This window comes from Sphaeramia orbicularis, chromosome 17 (assembly GCF_902148855.1).
Source record: "Sphaeramia orbicularis chromosome 17, fSphaOr1.1, whole genome shotgun sequence".
Taxonomy (NCBI): domain Eukaryota; kingdom Metazoa; phylum Chordata; class Actinopteri; order Kurtiformes; family Apogonidae; genus Sphaeramia; species Sphaeramia orbicularis.
Window position 1 is genome coordinate 35,322,685 of NC_043973.1, and position 12,138 is coordinate 35,334,822.

Below are 12,138 nucleotides of genomic sequence, written 5' to 3' on the forward strand. Positions count from 1 at the left end.
AGCCTCCAGAGCCCCGCGTTTTACTGTTTGCCACATTCCTAACTGGTGGTGTAAAAGTGGGGTCTCTGGCAAACATCTGTCCTGTCAGCGTGAGAGCTCATAAAAGCCAGCCAGTAAGAAGAGAGAGTGTGATTAACTAGTTAGGCTAAGTGGTCTTTCAGTTTGAACTCAAGTTCCACCCTAATACCCAACAATGGCACTTTTAGGAAAATCAGCGCAGTTAATGGCCCCGCATTGTAGCTCTAAAACCATGCAATAAAAAGCCAGAGAAGATAAGATGAAAATGTACTTTTTTTTTTTTTTCCTCATAATTCGCTGAGACCTTTAGGCTCTACACTCTCTGATCTGATTTATTTTCCTTCTATTACACAGTGCATCATCATTTTCTTTTATTTGTTTGTTTTCCTTCGCTTCTTTGGAGATGCTGCTGAATCACCCCACCGTCTCGCTTCAATCCATTAACCTCTTCAGAGGGCACAATGATTTCCCTGTTTTTGATACACTAATGTTTCCCACTCGCAAGCTATTGTCTTCTCTCCTCCTCCTCCTCCTCCTCCTCTTCATCGCCACTTTCTCTCCATCCCATGCAGTGTTTGGCTGCGAGCAGCGGCCAGACTGAGGTAAGAAATGAAATGTCTGAGTGATTAATGTTAGCGTGGTAGTGTTGGCTCACGTTGGTCTGAATGGTGTTAATGAGTGTGGCCGCCTGTAGATTAACTAACAGGAGGCCGCAGAGGAAATTACACTTCCTCATCACAACCGCTGGCTGAAGCCCTAGAGAGCGTTTTATCAGGCTTTGGCGGCAAGCTTTTAACCTTGAGCCGCCAAATGGCAACGAATGAGCTCTCCAGCACATGTTAGACACTATTTCTCAAGGCCAGGTTAGAGAAGACTTCACTTGTCTATCTTCCTACACACACCCCACCCTCCACCCTCCTTTTTCATTCTTCGTTTGGCCGCTGATTCCATTCCATCTTTGGCAATTCACACCTTTTAACTCTCTTTCTCTGTTAATATTTCTATTCTTTGGACTTTGAACGCCTTTCTCTTTCTCTCTGATTATCTGCATTTTCCGTGCAAGAATCTATTGGCTTTCTCTATTCTGTGCCTTCGCCGCTATCTTTCTCTCCCTCCTGTCCTGCTCACAATATTTGTATGCTGCTCCTCGCTGCAACACCTCATTAATTCATACTCTCCTCCACCCTCCTTCACCCCCTTTCAGGAGCCACACAATAAATGCAGAGAAGAGGGCACAGACTGAGGGTGACTTGCACTGAGCATATAAAGGAGGTTTGGTTAAATAAAAGTCCAAATGTCTGTTAAATACACATACCCTGGCACTGCGTGCTGTCTGCAGAGGGTTCAAAGCCAGCGATGCAGGTGCACGAGCCCACAGGAACCATCCACTCGCCGTCTCCGTTGCAGTAGAGCTTCAGAGGCACAGAAACCTCGGCGGCATTGGTCACACAGGCCCCCGGAGCTATCACCAAGGAGGTGGCTTCTGCCCCCGTTGCAGTCTCGGGGAAGACGGCGAAATTAGCAATGGTGGTGGAGCACTTTTTGAAGAAAACCCTGACTGAGATGAGAGACATGCAAGCGCCGAGGTCCTGGAACGCCAGATAGAAGCCGTCCCTGGAGAGAGGGCCGAAGCTGCGCACTTTGGTGTTGATCCTGCCCGCCTCCAGCAAAGAGAAACTCTCATCTGGGGCAATAGTATCCACCTTCACATAGGGGTTCTCTCTCCACAGAGGGCTGTTGTCTGTAGCCGTGTCACCGTCTGACTCGTAATAAAACAGATTAAAAGTCTCTTTACAGGAGCCGGGGATGTTGGGGATGCTGGCGCAGTCACGCACAGAGAATTTGAGCTCCACATAGACGCGCAGGACACCCTTGCGGGGGATAAAGTCCGTCCTCAGCCAGTTGTTCTGGTTGGGCTGACGGACATTACACACCTGGTAGGTTCTGATTGGGCTCATGGAGTCATCGTAGCCGCTCACCTCCTCCCACTGCGGAAACAACAAAGAGGAAATGTGACAAAGGAAGACGTGATAGCAGTTGCAACCTGAAAAATTTTTTTAAAAATGCATGAATGTCTGAGTAAAGATGGATGCAGAAACCTGTTTGATGTTTTTCCCTGGGCAGAATGATATGACAATACGTATCGAGTATCATTTCAGGTTGTGCTCGGTTGTTTATTGCCTCACAAATCACACTCTTCACAGAAATATTATTCCTCATTTGGATGGTGTTTTCAAAATTATGCCACACATCAGACTCAAACACCGCCAACTATCAGAATTCAGAGTTTACTTATTATCTTATTATATATTTTGCCGGAAAACACAGAGATTCTAAATATAAAGGGAGAAACAATATGACAAAGTAACTTTTACTTGTCAAGTGTATTGTTAAAAAAAAAAAAAAAAAGAAAAAGCCCTTTGCAAGTGATGTTTTTACATATTACAGAGTATCCTGTTATGAAATGGCAAAAAAATAAGAGACCACTGCATTTTTTTCTGAAATCAGCATTTTACATGTATGACAGCCATTCCATTCTACTGCATCTTTTTTTATTCTAATTTTTTTTAAATCATTTTTACCATTTGTCATGTTCTGCAAATAACTGCTTTTAATAACAATATTTTTATGTGGAATTTGGGAGAAATGTTGTCAGTAGTGTATAGAATAACATGAAAATTATTAATTTTACTCAAATATGTATATGCAGATGAAGATGTATATGTATAGCTATATGTATGTCTATATGTATATGCATGTGAATTTATACATATGTATGTGTGTGTGTGTATATATATATATATATATATATATATATATATATATATATATATATATATATATATATATATATATATATATATATATATATATATATATATATATATCACAGTAGAGATTGAAATCCAGTAGGATTTGTAATCCTACTAGGACAGATAGGAATTTTAGTTTGTCTTAGGACAAACTGAAATCCTATCTGTCCTAGGGTTAGGGTTAGGGGTTAGGGGTTAGGGTTGGGGGGGTTGGGGGGGGGGGGGGGGGGTTAGGGGGTTAGGGTTAATCTTCAGATCCTAATTTCTTGTAGGATTTCAGTTTGTCCTAGGACAAACTAAAATTTCAATCTGTCCTACTCGGACAGACAGGAATTTTAGTTTGTCCTAGGACAAACTAAAATTCCTATCTGTCCTAGTAGGATTACGAATCCTACTGGATTTCAATCTCTACTGTGACATATATATATATATATATATATATATATATATATATATATATATATATATATATATATATATATATATATATATATACATATATATACATATATATACATACGTGTGTGTATGTGTGTGTGTGTGTGTATAGGTATGTGAATGTCTATATATATATATACGTATATGTATGTCTATATGTATATGTGTTTGTGCATGTATAAGTGTATATGTATGTAAATGCATACATATGTCTATATATATGTGTATATGTATATCTATATGTGGATGCATGGGTATGTCTATCTGTATATGTCTATATATGTATATGTATGTGTATGTCTTTATGTATATGTATATATATATATATGTCTATGTCTATATGTACATGTATGCATATATGTATATGTATATGTATATGTATATGTATATGCAAAAATAAAAAGAAACTGATGATTTTACAGTGGTCTCCTTACTTTTTCCGAAGCTGAATATTGAGATATGACATTTGGGTCTAATCCACGTTTTTGCTAATACCAACAACAGTTTAACTTCTCACATAGCAGAAAACTGGGCAACATCAAAGCTGCTTTATCTAATATGGTGTTAATTACTGCTGCACAATTAATCTAATCACAATTTCAGTCCATGCAATTACACAACTGCAAAAAAGGCTGCTTTTAATTAAATAAAAAAATGTGCTTACAGTGTGAACATGCACTCCTATTGTCTGTCTGTACGCTTTCTGCTCATTCACCACACCCTTCATAAAGAGAATCAGACGTGGAGCCACGCATGGTCGTGAGAAAACTGTGTGGCAATAGTTTGGATTTTAGCTCAGTGACAGTCACTCATGTTCACAAGCGCTATAATATTCCACAGCTATTCTGAAGAAACACTTTCTGAATTAGGGTCAATTCAAAAAGCAGCTTTTTTTTTCCAAATAAGACATGTGGGATGTGTTGATATTATTCAGGATTCTTTGAAAATGTGCAGAGCGCTTTAAAAATATGTGTCCGAGTTGGGATTTTTATAGCAATTTTCAGCACACAACCTCTCACCTGTGCACAAACCGACAGTCTGCAAGGTATAGTGAAGAAACATGTCTCCAAAAAAGCCCATATTTCTGATCAAAAAGAGGAAAATACTTGGATATCAACATGTTTTTGGATGTAAGACTGCATTTTAAGGGTGACCTTTTCTCGAAAGTGGTTGAAGGAATGAAGTGAAGGCTGAGTTCACATGGATAAACAAATCCAACACCTTAGAGGAAATACTATTTTTAATTAGAGTATACACAGCTGGATGTTAACAAGAATATTAGTGGAAAATTCCATTTAATTAGCTATGTAAACAGGTTCGTCTTTTCAGAGCAAGGGCAAAAAACTAAATCGTTTTTTTTTTTTAAGACAAAGTCACTGATATCATCCAGGAACACAACCAGTTTCTATAACAGCAGCGATCTGTGCATTTCCCTTAATAACCATGGAAGCAGACTCACGAGACCATATGATTATTATATCACTATATCATTTTTGGCCATATCCCACATCCCAGTGTTAATTAATACTGAATAATGTTAATGCAGTGCAGTCTAAAGAGAGCCATTCAAAAATAGCATTCCAAACTGTGATCTCTGAAAAAAAAGCAACACGTACACACAAACACTCATTCCCGCAGTGTGATCAGTATGTGTGGCCTGTGAGGAATAATTTGCTGCTAAAATGCTTCTCATTGCATGAATCATTCAGAAAATTCCAATCATTATGGGCTATTAATAGAAAACATTTTCCCATTAAAACACATTTCACGCATTATGCTTATTTGAATAACAGTTTTGATCTTGATCGTGTGTTAAAGGTTTGGAAACAGAAGGTTATTTTGCAGCTGAAATCACCCTAAAGTGCTGGTTAGGACTTTATCGCAGTGTGCCTACAGTAGCTATTAAACTGCTGCAGACACTTCTATAGGAGGCAGGAGGCAGCGCTCATATCTATAACTGCTGCAGCTGAGATAGTGCAATCAAAATAACCTCAAGAGGAGATTTAGTTTCTATAACATATAAATTTCTTATCTGCACTTAGATAAATGAAAGGATGGAAGTAAGCTGCACAATTTAAAATGAAACTTTTCACATATATATAATGCAAACAGTTTGTTATTTATTAAAATGGCCATAAAAATGCAAGGCTGTCAAAGGGATTCGACTGCATGGCAACACCTTATACAGCTGAATAGATATATATATAAATAAACTTTTGCCCGCACATATAGATTGAGTGCAGATATTTGCATAATTCCTGAAGCGAAAAAGGCCAACAATAGATGTAACTTCTGTTTGGGTCGTCACAAAAACATGAATGTAGAACTTTACGTCTAATAACAACGGTATGATGACGAACATGATAAATGGTCTCATTGGTCAATAAATTTAGTCCATTAGGAAATAACCTTGTGAGGAGTCAATCTTTTTTGATTTTTTTTTTTTTCCTAATTCCCCCTTGGACTGAATGCTTCGTTTCCATAACAAATGAGTTCCACAGAAATTGATTATTTCAACTGGAAGAAAATAATGCATAACTCATCTCACGTCTCTGAGCTCCCGTGCAATTTATTCCCAAACGATGAGCCCAAGAGTCAGCATTAGATGTCGTAAATCACCAGCAACACGTTGATGCACTACCTGACAAATATGATAATTGCCGGCCCCCGAACGTATGGGCTTGTCAGGCGTGAGGAGAGGGGCTGCCTCGCCAGTCGTGACATATGACTTCATAGATGCTAGGACATTCAGAGCCGGCCCTTGTAGGGAAGGAATGAGCAGGGCTGCCTAAGATCGTTTCCATGGAAACCCACCATTTCCATTGACTGACTTTGCGCTCACGTAGTGAAGACAAATTACACTGGCCGGGAGTGGGGGAGGTCTGTCAGGCTGTTAGCCCTGGGGTCAAATTCATGTTGTTTTATTTTCTCACCATTCCTATAGGGGGTATCAACTGAAAACCTTAATTTCTGTGTGTAATGCGCTCTTGGGCCCGTATTATAAAAGACACAGACACATGCTTTCAATTACCAGGCTCTCTATCCTGGGGAGAGGTAAAGCCTACCTAATGTCCTTACACACTGCAGGGATTCGGGTTGTATATCTGCATGCTTTGCCATTTGTTTATTTAAAGAACTAATCGCACAGATACAAGTGGCGTGTCGCACAATTTCTTAAAATTCTTTTGATTTCTTCCTACCAGTGTCACACAATGTGTTTCTCATTTGCTTTTTAGTACCTAAGAAAACAAACATACACTGCAAAAAACAAAGATATAAAACAGTAGGAGGTGTGCTGTTCAAGACAGACTGGGCTCTATTAACAAGCAAATGGAACAAATGCTATTAAAAAAAAAAAAAAAAAAAAAAAAAGGGAACACAAAGCAAACTGAACACATGCACACACTAATACTTACCCCACTCTCTGGGAACGTTGTCCAAGCCAGCTCTGTGGTTGCCCACCGACTGTCCATAAGGGTTTCTGCAAATTAAGAGTGGGAGGAAGGTTGACAAAGTTGAATTAAATGGTGTGAGAAGGAAAAACCGAATCACTACACCGCATTAAGGACCCCACACAAGTTCCCTGTGTCTTACAAAAGGATGCAGGTAAAAGTTTCTCCTCCACCCACCCACATGCACTCAGTTTTTTTTTTTTTTTTTGTTTTTTTGAAAGCCTGAGTACCCTGACAATCATGGCATATCTGTGATGCCGCCTAATTAAGGCTTTCTCCTGCAGAAAAAAAAGAGTGTTTGGCACACGCAAATGCACTTCTTTCAACATTCATTTGTGCAACTAAGAACAAAGCAGTCTCCGAGATGCCTTCAGTGTAAAATTTTCCATTAACTAGAATAGGTTTAGAGAGGTCATATAAGCACAAGGAAATTTACTATATCCCATTTGGACGGGAGGCTTTCACCCAAAAACAACAGCCAACGGTGGCGTGAATTTGACGCCTTCTGGAGCTGAGTTAAAAGGTGAGCTCTCGTCACCCGGTTGGTTTACGACAGGCGTGTCAAACTCATGTCAGTTCAGTTCCACATTCAGCCCAGTTTGACCTGCAGTGGGCTGGACCAGTAAAATAATACCAGTGAAAAAAGTAAAATTCTATTCTGATCAGGTTTACGTCTACAAAGTTTCCTCAAAAATCTGAATAACAGTGCAACTTTACCAATATTCTGCCTCATTTTATCAGTTTATCATTTACACATGCGCGTTACAATCAAGGTTCTAATAGTTTTGGATTTTTCATTCTAGTTTAGTTTTATTTAGTTTGGACTTTTTTTCCTCTAATTCAGTTTGCTTTAATTAGTTTTTAGAGCAGGTTTGCTAGTTTTTATTAGTTTTTGTTTTTTTCTAAATGCTTAGTTTTAGTTTAGTTTTTTCATATCTTTTCTCTTCTTCACCGTCATATTCAAATAAATCCCAGACAGGACTCAGCTGCATTAGTCTCCATGTTTCCAGGTACAGTGGGGACCAGAAGACGACTCTAAACCAAGTGACAGACTGTTAAATATCATATGGTGCCAACAGCTAAAATTGCTCAAGTTAAATAAATCTATTTCATATCAATTCAAAATTGACAAAAACGAAAATGAAGGGAATTTAATCCATAATTTTTTTACATGTTTTAGTTAGTTTTATAAGTAGACAATACAGTTTCAGTTAGTTATCGTTTTTTCCTTTGAATTATAATTTTTATTTATTTCAGCTAACAAAAATGTTTTTTCAATTCTAGTTTTCGTCATTTTGTTAGTTTTCGCTAACGATAATAACCTTGGTTACAGTCGCACAAAACATTTAGTAACAAGCAGAATATTAGTCAAATTGCATTTACTTTTCTTAAGACATTTCCGTTTCTTCATATTTGTTCAGATTATTCATGTTTTTTGTAAAAGTATAGCTTGGTATTTTAAACATTTTCATGTAATTTTACTTTTTTACACCAAAAAAACAAAGAGAAAATGTGGGGTTGTCATTATTTATAGGTTATTCTGATAATATTTTACTGGTTCTGACCCACTCTAAATCTAATTGGACTGGATGTGTCTGTATGTGGAACCTGAATTAAAATGATTTGGACACCATTGATTGTTAATATCTTCAAGGTTCAAGGTTCAAGGTTCACTTTATTGTCATTACATGTAGTGTATACATGAAACGAAATCAGTACTCAGGTCCAGCAATGTACATGGTAAAATTCTATAAAATTCAGTGTAATTCTATAAAATTCAGTGTAATTTTTTGCAGTTTTTGCAGTAATTTTTTGCAGTTTTTCACTAATTCATCCTGCAGGGCCGGTTTGGAGCCTTTGGAGGGCCAGATTTGGCCCCCGGGCCGCATGTTTGACACCTGTGGTTTATGACTTTTACAAGGAGGCGAGACAGAAAACAATCATAGTGGAGCAGGAGAGTAAATAGTACAATCAATGAGGGCTGTTGTCGGGCTGTCGTCGCTGGTGTGGCGTCCGAGCCGGCGAGTTCATTACACCTCAGAGGAACAGGCCTCTCGGATTTAAAGCCACAGCTGTCTCCGTGTCGACTCCCATTGTTTGGTTGTTGTTAGCACATAATTACTGGGACAATTACACTTTCTTGGTAGAGACTCAGTGACACGACGCCTGCTGTGCACCATTTGCTCACAAGTCGCTGGTAACTGTGCTAAAGCAGGGTGTGAGAGGGTAAACAAATAGCATGTCCTGCACTGAACAGAACAGCAGCGCGACTGTAAAAAATCCACACTTTTTTATAAGGAACATGGCTTTGTTCTGGTACCATAATATTTACTGCTGTTTTTCTTTTTTTTTTTTTTTTTCTTTTTCCATGTATATGCCGCTATAAAGACAGGAGACAATGCCATTACAGTGTGTCCTTGGCTTTTGTGTGTCAATAATTGAAGTTGTTTGATGGAGTGGATAGATCACTGGTCCATCTGTGACTGCTGAGCTAGGGATATAAGCGGTGTTTACAGTCTGTTCTGTGTGTTCATTAGAGAAACCACAGTGCTTTTCTTTTGTTAGAGGACAGGGAATAATGAACAGTGATCTGTACATCCAGAAGAAAAGATTACGTCTGCGCTATTCATGAGAGTTTTTTTCAGCAAAGACAAAAAGACATTGATCACATCAGAGCTAAATATGTCTGTCTCTGCTGATTTATTGATGCGTTGTGTGCAGGGCTATTATTGTTTTGAAAGTTTCATTACTTTTTTTTTTTTTAGACTTTCAATTTACTTTTTAATACCAGTTCGGTTTTAGTGCATAAGTAGTTTTAGTCCTATCCCAAGGATTTGACTGGATTTTAATTTTTAATTTTTTTTAGGTTTTAGTGGGGTTTTCTAGTGTTTCAAGGTATTATGAGGAAATATCTTGATGTTATAAGCTTGAAAAGGTAGAATAAAGAACTAAAATGTTCTATAGTCTGCAAAATCATGTGTAGAAAGCCTAGTGCAAAACAAACACTAACCAGATTTTTACCTTCAGTTTTGTTTTATTTATGTTTTGATTTCATGAATAGCTGATTTTGAGGTTGTTGGGGTGTTTTTTCTTTTAAATTAAGTATTTTTTTTTTTTGCAATTCTTCATTGTGTAATTGCTAGAAGTACTAACGGAAATTCTTTTATGTGCACAAACAGTAAATAAAGAAAAAACAAGCTGCACTGGTGGGCTTGAATAAATCGGTAAGGCAGCACTACATAAAGTTAAAATCTGTGAATATAAAAAGGAATAAATGGCTGCCTCTATCTATCTTGACACTTCTGCTCTATATTTAATAACTAATATTTATGCACAAAGCAAATGTACTTTTTAAACAGGGCTTTCAAAACAAAAGCTAATTTATAAAAGCATTCTCGGGTTTATATTTGTATGCATAAGGACATGTGGGATGCCAGTTAATAAGTTCTGTTGAAGTGCCCGAATTTACAGTTGTGAACAAGGTTGTTTTACTGATTAGCACAACCTGAGTCTGAGAGGAGGAACTAATCAGGGAAATCAGCGTCTGGCGTATTTGCATGGCTACACTGGGCCCTCGGTGGCTCACAGCTGAATACTCCTGCACTATATGCTGCTGATCCACAGCTCCGTCCAAATCTCTGGGGTGTCTGATCCAGTGCATCGGCCCTTCCCTCTCCTCTCCCAGTGCCCAGAGGCAACAGAAGCTGAATCACTCAGCCTCAGCTACCCACAAGTGTGATCCGATGCTCCTTTTACAGAGGCTTCACCTGCTGAGGCTCCACACAATGCACATAGAGGCACAGCAGGGTGACGATCCAACATCTGTAAAAGCTGGGTTCAAGCCTCCATGTAAGCAGGATTTCATCCTCCAGAGGCGTCATGGGGAAAATACTCAACAGCAACCTGCTTCAAGGGCCCTGGTGGAACTAGGACTGCCCTGTGACCTCAATCTGGACCCAAAAAAGACATTTTCCACTATTTTTTTTAGGACTCCTATTACAAAAACTACTGTTAGCCACAAGGAAAGCACGACACTGTTTATCCTCCAGCTCAACATCTGAGACCAGGCTCATGTGGTGCTGTAATACACTCAAATTTCAGTGTGAAGAGGCTTTTTGTGCAAAAACAACTCTCTTTACCAAAGTGTGCTGTTGTCATCTCACTAAATCCCAGAACTCCATTCAGATTGAAAAAGATCCCATTTGTTCCACAGTTCCCCCTCCCTGTTAAATTTACTATGCCTTTGAGATTGCTTTGCTGCTATAACTCAAATCCAGAAATCCCCCCCTCTCCCATAAAACTACAGCAGTGCTGGAGTCAGTCTGCCCCTGGGGTAAGAAAACAATGCTGCAGTGGGAACTTTAGAGCATCACCACCCGTGGCATTTACTGTTTTTTTGATCACTCGAGCCAAAATGCCACACAACTCTGAATTCTGTGTGCGCTTTTGGAGCTCACACACATGCTAATGTTTTATTCACTTTGTAAGAGCGGGTGCATCATGAAAGGAAGGCCCTGCCTTGTAACTACACTGACACTCGCTACCAACAAGCAAACATATGAAATATTAACAGCCAAACATCATCATCAGTGATTGGAGGATGATCAAATGTGTAGCTATAAATAGGTGTAAAAGATGGTGAGTTGAGGCTTTCAAACTTGACTTCTGAGCTTCTTGGGAGCATCGTTTCATTTTTACTAGTGCATGTTTCTCCCACAGTAAAAACAGCCGAGTATGATGCTCAGATTAATGCCTGATGAGCAGTTTTAACAAGTGAAGCTGAACTGATTCAATTTGTCTTCAGGGTTGTGTGGATCTTTTTACAGGTCAACAAATACGCTTTCTTGTTGATTCTGTGATACACAGATAACAGGGAAATGCAACTGAAGCTCTTCATTAATGAAAATCATCCAATTCCCCACTGAAAACTTTGACGTTAAATGCTGTTTCTATGACACAGCATCCTGCAGATTATTTTATAAAATGCTTTGCGAGTGGTCATCCATCTGGTTTACGAGCTTTTAAAATAACAGTACAGTAAAGGCGGACTGTAAATGAAAGCAATACAACATAAAAGTGTCACAGCTGCTGAGGCTTTTACTGTCGTTTGTTGGTGCGAATTGGAGATAAGTCATCTCTGTAGCTTTTGTAAATAAGCACACACTTGATTTTGCAGTCCAGCTTGCATCATCCACACTTCTGAAAAAAAAAAAAAACTAATTCAACATCCAAGCCATGTGTCTAAATCCACAGAGTAAGCAGCTTAATAACAACATCTAACTTGCAAAAAAAAAAAAAATGGGCCTCACACGGTTCTCCCCGCTTTTATTCGTACTCATTTAAACTCATCCCATGATATGCCCTTCATGTTTATCCTCAGAGGACAAACATTAGTTAACCCCTGAGCTTTGAGTAAC

General features: G+C 38.7%; 1 protein-coding gene across 1 annotated transcript in view; it reads right to left on the bottom strand.

Annotated features, from left to right (window-relative positions):
- Positions 1-12,138, bottom strand: part of ephb3a (eph receptor B3a) — a 97,271-nt gene that overhangs the window by 83,401 nt on the left and 1,732 nt on the right. The window contains exons 2-3 of the mRNA XM_030160989.1: positions 6,686-6,750; positions 1,334-2,006 (exon numbers count right to left, since the gene is read on the bottom strand). Coding sequence (XP_030016849.1) covers positions 1,334-2,006; positions 6,686-6,750 — 738 coding nt within the window. The remainder of the gene's footprint in view (positions 1-1,333; positions 2,007-6,685; positions 6,751-12,138) is intronic.